This window comes from Leptonychotes weddellii, chromosome 5 (assembly GCF_054177405.1).
Source record: "Leptonychotes weddellii isolate Sample4059 chromosome 5, ASM5417740v2, whole genome shotgun sequence".
Classification (NCBI taxonomy): domain Eukaryota; kingdom Metazoa; phylum Chordata; class Mammalia; order Carnivora; family Phocidae; genus Leptonychotes; species Leptonychotes weddellii.
This window is the reverse complement of record NC_138373.1, coordinates 59,041,088-59,056,777: the sequence shown is the minus strand read 5'-3', so window position 1 is coordinate 59,056,777 and position 15,690 is coordinate 59,041,088. Positions and strand designations below refer to the sequence as shown.

The 15,690-nt window shown below is 34.0% G+C and overlaps 1 protein-coding gene and 1 long non-coding RNA gene across 4 annotated transcripts in view; both read right to left on the bottom strand.

The window, feature by feature from the left end:
• The window catches only part of WAC (WW domain containing adaptor with coiled-coil), an 84,654-nt gene that overhangs the window by 14,312 nt on the left and 54,652 nt on the right, over nucleotides 1-15,690 (bottom strand). For 2 of the 3 annotated variants that reach the window (XM_081820785.1, XM_081820786.1), the window contains exon 6: nucleotides 11,296-11,604. The exons of the other annotated variant lie outside the window; for it this stretch is intronic. In XM_081820785.1, the coding sequence (XP_081676911.1) occupies nucleotides 11,296-11,604 (309 nt within the window). The remainder of the gene's footprint in view (nucleotides 1-11,295; nucleotides 11,605-15,690) is intronic. 3 annotated transcript variants of the gene reach the window in all.
• On the bottom strand, nucleotides 417-11,289 carry LOC145721676 (uncharacterized). The gene is made up of 2 exons (XR_014145510.1): nucleotides 1,580-11,289; nucleotides 417-1,444 (listed from the first exon to the last, which is right to left on the bottom strand). It is a non-coding gene; the product is annotated as an uncharacterized LOC145721676 (long non-coding RNA).

Here is a 15,690-nt window from a genome sequence, read left to right as displayed (position 1 = left end):
CTCTGTTTGTAGCATTTAAAAATTATGAGCACTAAAAAGGATCCTTTTTAAATAGCAACCTCACCCATAATACCCTATATTCAAAAAAAAGTATAAAACTTGCATGGAAAATTATCATTATTTGAAAGCTGTCATTGCAAATTATGTACATAGTAGAGTCAATGCAATTGTGATGAAAACCCCAACAGCATTTTTGGCATCATTTGACAAGTTGATTCTATTATTTGAAAAAGGTTAAGGGCCAGTACAGCCATAAAATTCATGAAGAAAAAGAACACAGCTAGTGAAATGTGTCTTGCCAGTATGAAAACTTGTATTTAAAACAAAACCAATTTAAGGTAGATTAAATGTCTGTATATATGTTTAAAATCTTTACAACTAGTAGACAAAAACAGGAAGGTATCTTTGACACCTAGATGCAGAAAATTACAAAAAGCAAACCAATTACATTCAAAGCACTGATAACCAAAGTACTTTTAAGGAACTTCTATAAATCAGAAAAGACAACCCACACGATAGAAAAATGAACAAAAGACATGAAGTAAAGACATTTCACAGAAGTAAACTGAATGGTTTTAGAAAAAACTAATGATCAACCTCACTGATAATCAGAAAAATGTGAATTTAAATCAACAGGATATCCTTTTACACTCACCAGAATGACAAAAACTTTAAAAATCTGACAATATCAAAAATTGAGAAGGTGTAGCAGGAACTTAACATTTCTGGTGGAGACTAAATTGATATAACCACATGGCAGAATAATCTGGCATTATCTAAGAAATCTGGAGATGCACACACTTGATGACCCAGTAATTCTCCTTATGTATAATACCCTTAGAGAAACTATGATGTATGTAAATTGGGAGAAACATTCAACAATTTTTATAATACTATGCTTGTTTTTATTTTAGCACAAAACTAAAAAACCTAAATGTCCACCAACAGAAAGATGAACACGAACTGTATTTTCGTACCATGGAATTTTACTAATACAGTAACTTTAATGGAAGAAAAAAGAAACAGAACCTCTGGGTAAAAACATTAAGACTCAACTATTCAAGATGTTCATACATATTCTTACAGTATTGGCCTAAAGACTAAATATGATGAAGATTTGCTAAAGTATCTTTAATTTCTCATATACACCCATTTCTTGAAGATTTTCAAATTCATATATACATTATATAACCCAAATTAAGACTGCTATTATGATGTATAAAAGTTCCAGGCACACTGCATTTGAGTATTACAACACTGCTACCTAATAACTGTAAATCCTCAATTCCAATTCTAAGAACTAAACATTCATTAGTCTTCACGTCCCCACAGAAGCTGAGAATTACAAGCAAACTTACTAAAAAAGGACTCCTCTATCAGCCTTTTTATACCACCACTGTAATAGTCGAAACAACTAGGGGCAATAGGCCTCTGAAGTAAGGACCTCACAGCTGCTTTAAAATATATTTCATGGCTATGCTGATCAACTATGATCAAAACTTATAAAGTGTAAGACATCTGAATTTTTGGATGGCACGCATTTTAAAGGAGGGTTATTCAGTCTGCTGATATGTTCAACTTTGCGGTTCTGGATTCATAGACAAGTATACAGAAACTTGAATGAAATAAAGATTTTCCCTGCGTAAACCTGTCAGTTACTGCATTTTATGGGGTAACTAGAGACGACAGTAGCAGTATTCTCCAGGATCATATTCCCTAAGGGTCAGCTTAGGGGATATATAGCTTAGGGGCCTTCTTGATTAATGTATAAAATGAAACAAGTTCTGTATTTTTACTTTCTGCATGAACAATCAAATTAGTACTTACATACCTCTGAAATGATCCCTACTCTTTTTGTTACTTTTATTGTTGCTTTCTTCTGTTTTTAATGATAGGAGATGGAGAAGGTGTTAACTGTTTTCAAATGTATTTTGATGCTGCTAAATCTACCCACAGATTTGAAAAATTAGCACAGCTTAAAAACTCGTCAGTGCTGCTTCAATCCAAGAAAAGGAAACACCCCAAAATAGGAAACTAATACTTATCACTATAAAGAAATAAAGTAACAAAAACTAAATATCCTTAACTCCTAGTTCTAATAAGTTTACCTTAAGTTTCTTCTGAAGTTTTGTGAGAGATCACTGAAGAGTAGTATGGAAACCAGTTGGTACTACTTACTATCTATGAGACCCCTGAACAGGTAACCTCTTTATCTAAAGGCCAGAATTTTTCTATTAAAAGGTTTGATTTTGAGTATTAGTTTTCAACAGAATATGTATCAGAATCATCTATAAACAAAACAAAACAGATACTGGCCTCCACTCCTAATGAGCTTGGGAGGTCCAAGCATATGTTGAACTTCTAAGAATTCTATGGGTGATTCTGACATCCCTTGCTGATTTTTGAAAAAATAGATTAGAGAGCTTCCAAGGTTGCTTTTAACATTAAAAACCAAAAGAAACAAAACCAAAACAAAATAAAGCAGCACAGCACAAACATACAGGAGTGAGTGGAATTAAGGATAAGATGCAAGACAGGAAAGTGCTAAACCTTTTTTCCAAGGCAGGTCCTCAGCATACTATTTTCTTACTGAGGTATAACTGACATACAACATTATTAGTTTCAGGTGTTCAGCACTGTTATCTGTATATACTGTGAAATAATCACCAAACATAGTTACACAATTCTTTTTCTTGTGATGAGAACTTTCAAGATTTTAGTCTCTTAGCAACTTTCAAATATGCAACAGTATTATTAACCACACAGTTGCCACACTGCACATCACATCCCCATGCTTTATTTTATAACTGGAAGTTTGCACCTTCTAACTTCCTTCACTCATTTCCCCCCAGGCAACCACCAATCTGTGCTCTGTATCTGTAAGCCTGGTTTTGTTTTTTAGATTCTTCATGTAAGTATTTCCACACTATTTTAAATAATGGCTCCACTCACCTCATCTCCCTAAAAGACACATCCATACAAATGCCCTTCCAAAGCATGTTACATGTTAAACATTTTACTTATTACTTACCTCAATCTACATGTATAACTGAGAACAACATATTGAGTTTAATAATACAAATATAAAATGCTAAAAGGCAGTTTTAGTTTTACCATTAAAATATTACAAAAGCAAGGTACTGGTTGGGTACCTCTCCTCTGTGTTCTGAGTGCCCTAACACAGATCTATTATATTGCCCAACATCTTCTATTATATAGTTTATTATCTTTCCCTTCTATTAGAACTTGAATTTCTTCAGGAGAGGGATTTTCTTGTATTTACCTCTGTAGCTCTGGTAACAAAATAGGACTTGGCACCAAGATGGCATCAACATGTACTTGTTGAATGGGTGCCTGATTCTGCAATAAAGGCCCAGGTTCATGTACATGTGCTCTCCCTCTTAACCTCTAGGTTTAGAACTTAGGATAATGGGGAGGAAAGCCTAAGGTTTCCATCCATAAATAACTGACAAAACAGACAATTAACAGCTTACTTTATGCTATTTTCATAAAGGTAACTATATATAGTCTTAGAGATAAATTTAACTTATGTAGGCTTATTTTAAATAATCTTATAAAATACTAAACCTCTCTTCCTTTTTTTTAAAAAACACAGAAAGGAAACAGTCATCAAATACACTTTTTTTCTATATAGATATTTAATTTTAATTAACAATTCTATTTACCTGAAACCTTTTGATCTGGAATCTGTTAGGAAGTAAGGCTAATATACTTAACAACGTGCTTATACAAATTTGTATCAAACTAAACATAAACAAAAACTTGGACCTTTGAAAATAGTTAAAGACAGAATTAAATGTACATAAGGGAATAAATGTAGTATTTTGTATTACAAAGCCATTTCTATAGGCTCTTCCACTTTTAAAGAATATCACCCTCCAGTCTCAGTCTTTAAATGCAAACTTTCCCAAGCATTAAAAAACCTAGCTTCCTTTGAGCATTTTTCAGTCTTACCTAACCTATTTTAAACTTAAATAAACTAAGTCACTTTCCCATTTGACATTTCTAAGACTTACAGACTTCTAACCAACTCTTTAATATGAGCTTTAAAATAGGCTATCCTCTGATTTTTTTGTATATACTCTTTGACAAAACTTTCCCTTTATGCTTGTGAATATGAATTATTCATTTATATTTCCAATGCTTACCAGTAGGGGGCGTAACCTACCAGAGACTAAACGTCACATATAAATCAAATAGAAATCTGTTACTATACCCTGACTCTTTAAGACTTAAAGTAATATTCACCTCTTCTAATTCTAGGCACCCATTCAAAGTATCCAAGAGTATAAACCGAAGTAAAAATCCATTTCTGACCTACATTTTTTTGGTATGCCAAATAATTCCTTTTAGATCTACAATAAGATCTAAAAAGACACTGCAATTAAAAAGTAAAAAGTACTATATTGCATTTTTAATCAATTTCCTCTGATGCTTAGACAGTTGCTGTAATAATATTCAAAGGGACAGGTGAACAAAGCTCAAATCACTGATGCAACAAGGGCAGCCTGTTTTGTTCTATTTTGTAGTAGTGGTATTATACTGAAGATGAGGACATGGAGAAGTTACAAAGGAAACAAAGTATTCAAATGTAGTAGGAAAAAAAACTGTAATAAGGTAGCTAGGTGACAGCACCTGGTATATAATCTGCGACTTTCACTTATTTTTGACAATTCATGAATATGTTAAATCATATATACACCCAGAACCTTTACTATGCATTTACAAAGGTACGTAAGTATGGTGCTGATGTAAAATATATTAAGATATATTTTTGCAACTTGCTTTTTGTTCAACCGAGGAAATCTTTATGATAATACATATAAAGGATAAACATATTTTGCAACTCTTAACAGATTTTATTAAAAAGTGATTCCTGCAATAACCAACTTACTCCCACCAATTGTCCTTCCCCATATTCAACTGGTAATGGTCACTAAGCTCAAGGGTGAAAAATCTTATTTTAATCTTAATTTCCAATATACACTGATAATCTTTCTCTTGAAAATTTTTACCCTGTTAAAATGCACGTAACATAAAACCTACCATTTTAACCATTTCTAGGTTTACAACTCAGGGGCATTAAGTATTTACACATTACTGTGCAAACATCCCCACTATCTCTCTCCAAAATTTTTTCGTCTCTCCAAATTCTGTAACCAATTAAACAAGGGCGCTCCTTATCATCCCACTCCCTAGTAGCCACTATTCTACCTTCTGTCTCTATGAATCTGCCCATTCTAAGTACTGCATATTAAGTGGAATAACATTTGTCCTTTTGTGTCTGGCTTACTTCACTTATACTAAGGTCTTCAAGGTTCACTATGTTGCAGCAACATGTGTCAGAATCTCATTCCTTTTTAAGGCTGAGTAATAACACATTTTATTTATTTATTGTCCATCAGCTGATGGGACACTTGGACTGTTTCCAACTTTGGGCTATTGTAAATAAAACTGGTACAAACATCAGTGTATTAACACCTGTTTGATTCCCTTTCAATTCTTTTGGTTATATACCTAGGCAAAAAATTGGTTGATCCTATGGTAATTCTATGTTTCATTTTTTGAGGAACTGCTAAACGGTATTCCATAGGAGCTGCATCATTTTGCACTCTTACAAGCACTGTACAAGGGGTCTAACATCCTCAAAAACCCTTATTTTCATTGCTGTTTTTGTAATAGTCATCCTAAGGATGTGAAATGTTATTTTATTGTAGTTTTGATATGCTTTCCCCGATGTTAAACCCCTTTTCATGTGCTTACTGCCTGGCCTTGGAGAACATGTCTATTCAAGTCCTTTGCAGATTTTTGAACTAGGCTGTTTCATTTAATTGTTTAGTTACAGGATTTCATATATTTGGATATTAATCCCTTATTAGATACATGATTTACAATTTACTTCCTCCCATTCTGTGGGTTGTCTTTTCACTCTAGAGTGCCCTCTGATGCACAAAAGTTTTAATTTTGATGAAGTCCAGTTCACCTATTTTTCCCTTTGTTGCCTGTGGTTTTTGTGTCACTTCTAAGAAATCACAACCAAATCCAATGTCATAAAAATTTTCACCTGTTTTTGTCGAGAGTTTTATAGTTTTAGCTCCTAAGTTTAGGTCTTTGATTCATTCTAACTTTTGTAACTGTAAACCAAGGCTGGCAATCTTAAATTCCTCTTCTATAAACTGCTTATTCCTATCTGTTGCTCATTTTTCTACTGGATTGTCTTTTTCCTATTGTTTTGATGTATTCTTAATGTATCTATAACATACTGTTACATATGTTACAAGTATGTTCTCCCAATTTGAGATGTGTCTTTCAAACCTTATCTCTGTCAGAGAGTTTTAAATGTCTTACATGTTTAAATCTATCAACATTTTTTTTAAAGGCAAATGCATTTTGGGTCTTGATTTAAAAAGCCCTCCCCTGGGTGCCTGGGTGGCTCAGTTGGTTAAGAGGCTGCCTTCGGCTCAGATCGTGATCCAAGGGTCCTGGGATGGAGTCCCACATCGGGCTCCCTGGAGCCTGCTTCTCCCTTTGCTTCTGCCCCTCCTCCCTGCTCCTGCTTTCTCTCTCTCTCCGTCAAATAAATAAATAAGTAAGATCTTTAAAAAAAAAAAAAGCCCTCCTCTACCCCTCAAATTATAAACAGTATTTTCTAATATTCTTTCATCACAGCTATTTCCCGTCTCACTGTTCAAAGTGCCATCTTAGGTTGACTAACATAATTTTAAACTTATTGACTAAAACAGACTAAATTCTTCCACTAGTGTATTCGGTTATTCAACAAAATTTGAGTCACTATCTCTGTGGCCAGTTTTCCTAATTTCCATGAATACTTAGTAATCTTAAAAATTATTATAAAGCAAAGCAATAGAGGGAGAGCTGAACATGGCCTATTAAAGCTAGTTAATGACCTTCTACATTGGCTTTAAGAGGCTACTGCCTTAATGCATATGAAGTCTTCAGGTTCATTCAAATCTATAGATACCATCAAAATATAAAAGGGAAGTTTATTCCAAGTGATTAACTCACACCTCATGTTAATGAATGACTAATCCCCCCTCCCATTAGATTGAGTGTGGAACTGTGTAACCACTAAAATATTTAGATACATGCTAGCCCTCAGAAGATTAGCAAACGTCTGCTGCTTTGGTTATTTTGTTTTACTTTTCAAGTTTATCTATGCTAATAAATCATAACTCTAATAAATTACTAAATAAACTTGCATTAATAACTAAGGTCATTAAACTCTTCTGACTCTGGCAGTCATTTGGCCAAAGTAATGGTCTCCTGCCTATTTTGTCATTTCATGAATCTGGAAGGGAGGGTAGAATAGTAACAATTTAGAATGGTCAATGGGGGGATATGGGAAGGCAGAGGCACCTGGATGGCTCAGTCCGTTGAGCTTCCTGACTCTTGGTTTCGGCTCACGTCATGAGATCAAGTCCCTTGTCGGGCTCTGAGACATGCGAAAAGTCTTCTAGAGATTCTCTCTCCCTCCCTCTCCCCCCCACTCACACTCCCTCTCTTGCTCTCGAAAGAAAGCAGAAAGAAAGAAAGAAAGAAAGAAAGAAAGAAAGAAAGAAAGAAAGAAAGAAAGAGAAAGAGAGAGAGAGAAAGAGAGAAAGAAAGAGAAAGGAAGGAAGGTTGGTTGGCTAATAGTATGCCAACTGATAAAAATCAAGTTTTAGGTTTTTAAGCACACCACTGTCTCTTTTACTTTGTTTTATCGTTGTCCAATAGAGTAATCTTGCCAAAAGATGTTCAAATGTTACCCTAAAACAAATATAGGATACCTAACCTTGTTTCACCCTACCTAACACCAGGATTATTCCCTACAAAAAACGAGAGCTTCAGATTCTCCACACTCTATTCAAGCAAGCACAGACTGAATTTATCTTAGGTTTTTTTTCTTTAAAGGCACGCTGGCATTAAACAGATCTAAATCTATTGCTGGTATCCTTTAATTAGATTCACAACAAATGTAATCCTCTTCTTTTTCTCCAAATACATTTTTAAAACCATGACCACTGCAGGTGCTTCCCCAATCTTTAACACACTCATTACCATTCTTTCAGTTATTTATCCATCTACAGTAAATACTTACTGACTGCCTATTATTTTGTCAAGAACTAGGAATAGAGCAACGGTTCACAATGACAAAGACCTTGCTCTCGTATTTATTACAGCATCCTACCACTGACACCCCCAGATAGAGCTTAGCTATACTATTAGCACTTACAACCAAAAGTCTGAAGAGTCTGAGCTTACCCAACCATCAACCTTTTAATATAAATTATGTTAAGGAAAAATCAAACAAGGAAATCACTATATTGATAAGAAGAGTCAACAGGAAGCTTAACTTGAATAACATGAATGTCTCCATTGAGGAAAAAAATGTATTTCAAATTAATGGACACTTCACAAATTTAGACTAACTGGTAAACAATCTGAAAAGATTCAAATTGTTATACAATTTAAAAAAACAATATTGCCTTCATTCATCTGTAAGGAGTACTTTGAAAGATTATACAATTTTCCCTATTTCAATAGTCAATCGCAAGGTAATCAAGTCTTTTCCTGTTTAAGTTTAAAATTATTATATACAGAAATTCTAGGTAAAGTTTGTGATTAGCAAACATACTTTGTAGAATTAAAATTGACTCATCTATCATTTGTTAGGAATTTTGAATTATTGGAGTCCAAATTAATACAGATTTGATTGTGTCTTTCATTACCTATAGTTTTATGGAGATAACATGAATTTTAGAGAAACTGCCTCTAACATCATGTACTTAAACAGTGGCAATGTTCAGGTTCTTATCTAAGAGATACACCACCTTCCCTTACAATGTTGTTTTAAGAAATAAACTAAAATATATATTAAATACTTAGCACCATGCTTGGTACACAGTTAATTTTTAATATTTAAAAAGTTTGTCAGGAATGGTGCTTGAAGCCTGGAGGGAGAACAAGTTCAACATGTAATTAACACCTAACCCTAAACAGTTTAATTAAATGAACTAAAATTATAATGTGGTAAGTGCTATAATAAACAAATATAAGCACCAGTGTTTGGGACAAGACTGGGAGAGGTTAACTGACACTGAGAACCCAAGGACATAAGAGCTGGCCTTAAAGAAAGATACTGAGTTCAATAGAATGGAAGAAAGAACATGTCCTTCTTTTCAGCAAAGGCTCAAAACAAGAAAGAATATAACATGCGCTAAGAAATGTGTAAGTTTGCAAAAGATGAATTATAAGGAATATAAGAGTGAAATGATGGAGATCAAGCTAGTCAGACAGGCTGCAACCGGACTCTCAAGTACTTGGTATAATCTTACTAAGAAGTATGGATTTTATCCTGTAGATAATGGAAAACTATTAGAAGGAATAAGCACAATCCAATCTGTATTTTATAATGATGCCACCATAAGTGAATAGTCTGGGTAGAAGGAATCAGAGCAGTTATTTATAAACAGGTTTATTTCAAGAGAGATGTCCCGAGTTTCAATAATGGTAGTGGCAATAACCACAGAAAGGATATATACACATAAGATACAGAAGGCAGAATCCAAGATTTGTTGATAGGTAGGTAGGGACAAATGCTAAAGAACAAGAAAGAGTTGGGAGGACAGTGTAGTTACTTACTGAGAACCTGCGAATAAGTTGTGTGGAAAGGGAGGAATTTGGGACATACCAAGTGCTTATAGAAAGGAAGCAGATATATGTAAGAGTTATAAATAAAGACTTGGGAGTCACTTTTGTAGACAAGACTGCCCAGCAAAAGAGAACATGCTGAGCAAGAAAAAAAGAACAAAACACAGTAAAAAGCTGAACAATACTGGTATTTAAGGGGTGAGAAGAGAACTAGGAAAAGGCTAGCAGTATCCCAGAAGCCAGGGAAAAGAATTTCAAAAAGGAAGAGTTAAATGAACAAGAGATAAAATGAGATAAAGACTTTTTAAAGGCCATCAGATTTTTTTTTTTAACTGACCAGGATTTTAAAATAAAATTTGTGACCAAATAATCAAAATTTAAGAACTGAAGAACCGTTAACATCCTTTAGAAAGTACTACTACTACATTAACAATTACTGTATTAATTTAGATTTCATCTCTCAAGAATTCTCTTTACAATACTAACTTAATTCTGCATCAGGGTAAATATGACTTATACATATGAATTCTGGTACAAACCATCTTAGAGGAATCTGACAACATTTGGAACAACCTGTTTATAACGTATTAAGCGCTATACGATAAAAGCATGTGGCTTAATATGTAATGAAGACTACAGAAGAAATTCAAACATGCATAATAGGAAATGAGAAGCAAAAGAAATCTAATTATGAGAACTCTTTGTCAGCAAATTAAATCAATGTGAAATAATGAATCAGACAATAGATTAAAAGCTTAAAGACTCATCAGATCCCTGTAGCATCTCCTAAACCCAAAGGACATTTAAAAGTTTCTCAATATTTACTTATGCTAATCTGCTAATTAGTCTGCTATCGGGTCTGCCCATAATTTATTTACTTATTGCCTTTTAATTTCCTTAATTTCTTAAAACACATTATAATGTGTTAAGCTTAGAATTGTGAGTGGTCTGTGCAAATATACTTATCTCCTCACTCTGCTTGTTATGTGTTACCTCCTAAAGTAATTGTTGCCACAATTTTTCTCTCTTTTAACAAGCTATGGTTATCAGCACTGGGCTGGATAAACACAATTTGAGTCACAAAGTTAACTTCTCTTCAGATTTAAGTTCTAATTCAGACATTAAGACTCTATCTTGTGGCCCAGAACAGTTTTCTAATTCACAAACTGAAACCAATAGTTGCATGTTATGCAGAAGTAACAAGTTTTAAAATGTCTCTCTTCGTATCAAATTTTAATTAACAGAAAATTGAGACAATATCTAAACTAAACCATCATGACATTTATCACAAAAACTAAAAATTACTTCATACAAATATGAAGGGACAGTCCTTTGACTCTGCTAAAAGTTAGTTAAGCCATTACTAACTGTTATAAATTAAGCACTTGACTTCAAAGTGTCAAAGGCAAAAAACAGTTCTAAGGCTTCATAATTAAAAATTAAAAGAAAAAAAATCTAAATATGGCTAACTCTAGACCTAAATCTATGCAGTAACATTCTAAAAAACTTTAAAAAGAATTTATAATTAAGAGTCTTATTCAAGCTAATGGAGATAATGTAATATAATCAAAAACTCAGAAACTATAGTTCAACGTGCAGCATCTAGTAATAATGGCATACCTTTTCTTTCTGTTTTCTGTGCAGGGACAGAAGATGTGGGTGTAGGCAGTTTTGATAAAGTAGATGCTCCATTAGCATCAAATGATTTCTTTGGCTGGTGATCAGACTGTAGCGTAAATGGACTAGAAGGAAGAGTGCTTGGGGTAGCAGTTGGATGAACCACTGGTTTGATGGGGTGCTGTACTGGCGTAGAACTACTGTGAGTCTCTGCTCTTGGCAGTCTGTAGTCTCTGTCATTGTGTCTGCTTGTTTGAGACAAAATATTCTGTGGGAGCAAACTACTGGCATCACTGGAATGCTTGTCTTCCACTTTAGTTCACAGTTCGAAAAAAGAGATGTAGGAATGACGGAAGGGGGAAGAAAAAAGATTACGTTAGAATCCTGTCTTTAACATCAGCTAATTTAGCAACATACTTGTACCTTGTTACAGAACTGCAAGCCCAGTTAATGTCTGCAGTTTTAGCTCAGGTCATGTTCCCAGGGTCCTGGGATCGAGCCCCACGTTGGGCTCCCTGCTCTGTGGGGAGTCTGCTTCTCCCTCTTCCTCTCCCCCTCCCCCTGCTCATGCGCGCTCTCTCTCTCAAATACATAAAATCTTTAAACAAACAAAAAAAAATCCAAATACTGAAAGAGGATTTTTAGCTCAACTCTAAGTAATCTATACTCATATTTCAAGTGGGCTACTAGTTTTGGGGGATTCTTTAGAACCACACCACTTGAGTTCAAACAAAACATTAAAAAAAACAATATATGTGGAGTTCTAACATTTTACTCAAATGAAAACTTTTAAGTATTTTAAAAATATGAAAAGCAAATGGTCCATTCTTTTAAAATATTGGCCATGGGTTCTAATAACTGAATTATCCACAGTGGTTCAAGAGCAAAAGAATATTAGCTTTATTAGCCTGATTTTTCTGAATACTAAAGTAGCTCATCAGTGGTCTCTAAAGTAGTCTGTCCTAGGGCTTACATGACCTCATTTTGGGATGGCTGAATTTATGATCAACTGTGCATTCAATAAGTAAATCAGTTCATATTTTTGATAATGCTAATAATACCAGTTAGCTATAAACTCAAGTTATAGATAATGCTATCTGAAAATAGAAGGCCTACATCCGGCAGCATAGTCAGAAAAATCTACTTGCTATTACCAGTTATACTAAAAACATCCTCTTCCAATTTAAAGTCACAGAAATATTTAAACCTCAGAAGTACTGCTGCTTCCAAAAAGAGTATAAGGAAAATTTCAATAATCATGATAATAAAATTTATATTTATCGAAAAATCTCTATCCAAAATTGTAATAGTCTAATCAGTAACTAAAAATTAAACAACTTTCAAAGTAGAGAAACATCTTAAGATTCAAAAGCACATATATAGTAATATTACCAAAGGATGCCCTCCCTGTTGAGTATTTTAGTTTTTTCCAAATCAAGGTTCCTCCTAGAGACCAAGACAGCACAGAGGGAAGTATGCTTAAACTACAAGACAGTTTCCAAACCTTCAGTGCGTAACTCCTACATGTTACACTAAACAAAACGTACTGGACACTGCCAAAAAGTTTCAGTTGTATCAATAAAAAAAGCCTTTTGACTTAAAAATGAAATTCAGTGTTATAAATTACACATATATAAACCTTAAAAGAAAAAATGAACAAATAGATTGAGCCATCACAGTAGAATACAAACATCTGTTGTATATTAACTCATCAGTGAACTATCAATTTGCATGCACAAAAAACTTAAGAAATTTTATTCTACAAGTTCTTCCTGAAAAGAATACTGCTACAATAGAAACTTTTAGGGACAGATAAAACAGAAATAATACCATGCCCAATTCCCACCAATCCTGTCACTTGACTACCAAAAACTGGACACCAAGAAAAATCCCTCTCAGTTCTGTATGAGTAGTCAAAGAATATCAAGCAAATGTACTACTCAGATGAAAATTAAAGCTGGTATTTCTTCAAACACTTGTAAGCTTTGGGGGAGAAAAATGGCAGCAGCATTACAGAAACTAAGGAAGCTGTAGCTGCAACAGCTTTCTAGGATTCACAACTCTAGACAAAACACAGTTAATGCAGTGACTCTACTCGCACCCCCACAACAAAGACATCTGGCAAATGTATGGAGACATTTTGGGTTGTCACGACTAGGAGAGAGGAGGTCTGCTACTGGCCTCTAACATATAGAGGCCAGGTACGATACTCTACATCCTATGACACAGGACGTCATCCCACAACAAAGAATCACCTAATCCAAAATGTCATTAGTGCTACTGCTGAGGTACCCCAAATTAAGGTTTCTCTAAGCACAGAATAATCATTCTGAGAGGCACAAATTAAAGACAATGAAAATAATCTAGTAGCAGTAATACCAAATTAAAAATTTTATCCATAAAGTTTTCAATGTCAAGTTCTGGATAACATTATTTGCTACAGTGCAAAAAATAAATCTATTTTCTACCTTTATCTCTTTAACATATAAAATCTTTTCAGTCCCCCCACCCCCCTTTTATTGGCAGTTACGAACTACAAAGCTTTAGGTCTTACCCAGCATGAACATCAATGGACACATGGGAAAACTCTGCCAACACTTTTTGGATAGAAAAAGTTAAGCACTTAAATGGCTTAATGTCTTCATTACTACCACACTTAAGTATTTAAATCAGTTGACCAATTAAGGAAAAATAAAAGGAAATATAGCTAAGGTTTTTCTCAAATATTACTTAAAACTGAAAAAGTGAGACACATGACTATAGTTCAACACACACATCGACCTACTGACTCATCATTTGCACATCTAGGAATTTGGCTAAGGAAGTAATAAGTGGGCAAAGATAGAAATCACAGCACTGCTGACAATAGGAAAAGGCTAAAAATCACCTAAGTATCCATGGATAGAGGGTTATTTATAAATGAGGGCACATCAAAATAATAAAAAATAAAAAAGGAAAACCATGCAATTTAACACATATTGATTTCTAAACTGACACAGAAACATTTCCTTGAAATACTACTGAAAAGAAGGTTAGAAACAGTAACATAATCCCATTTTTGATGTAAAACATATACATGTGTTTATACAAATTTATATACACACACAAAAAAGTATATGTCCCCAAATGTTCCTGGCTCATAGAATTAAAAAACGTTCCCTATTATATTTTAATAACAAACATGCCTCACTTTTGAAATTATGGAGGAAAAAGAAAAGGAACCCCTTCACATTTTTGAAAGAAAAAGATGCACACAATTTAAAAACACAACTCTAGGGGCGCCTGGGTGGCTCAGTTGTTAAGTGTCTGCCTTCTGCTCTGGTCATGATCCCAGGATCCTGGGATCAAGCCCCACATCCCAGCTCCCTGCTCAGCAGGAAGCCCCCCGGCTTGTGTTCCCTCTCTTGCTATCTGTCATATAAATAAATAAAATCTTTAAAAAAAAAAAAAAAAAGTAAAAATAAAAACACAACTCTGATTTTATTTCCTTAAAGATGGTTTACTAAAAAGACAAAAAATTACTACTTTCACTTCCAACAATATTTCCATCAGATCTTTAATTACTTCCTTCATTTACTCTACACCTCAAGGGAGAAGGAATGATAGCGTATTTTAGAAAGAATAAAGCAGACACACTAGGCTCTTATGTTTTTTCTCTCTGGGAACCTTCACCCACTAAGTGAGAGGCTTGGCCCAATATCTAAGAAAAAGTGATTATTTTTATACCCATTTGCCACTCCTCCTCCATACCCCCTAGTATTCCTCTGCAGTTTTGTTCAGGAGGACCACAAGCTGGATGCTATTTTTTTTTTTTAACCTGGAGAGGTTTTTAAACCTTTACCTCATTTCTAATTGTTTGCCAGAAGTCACAGTTACAGATATTAAGTAAAATGGAACTAGAACCCAAGTCTTCTGTCTCAAAATATAATAGTTTTAATTTCCTCACTTCAGTACTTTACATCATTGTTTTCTAAGAATTAAGTACAATTTCACTAATATAAAAAATTAAATGTTCCAAGGAACATAACGTAAACATTCAGTGCTGAAGAACTATGTTACTTTACTATCTGTTTCATCTTAAAATTTCTCATGTCAAAAAATCAGTATCCCCTGCTGAGACCAAATACATCCCCTACTTAAGTTACAGGAGGAAGATTCAAAGATGCTTAAGTCCAAGAATTCCCTGAACACATCTTTTAAAATTTTTTCTGAAAATTTCAAACTGTGATAAAGAGCCTAAGAATTCTACAGTGGCATTTAAATTCTATTCTAGGCAAGGGAAGCCACTGGGACTAGAATACCTTTAGTAAAAGCTCCAAATACAAATTTAATTTGAATTAAGAAATAAATGTATGTTACTCATATTGTCCCACTTAGACAAAATCTGACCTCAAAAAA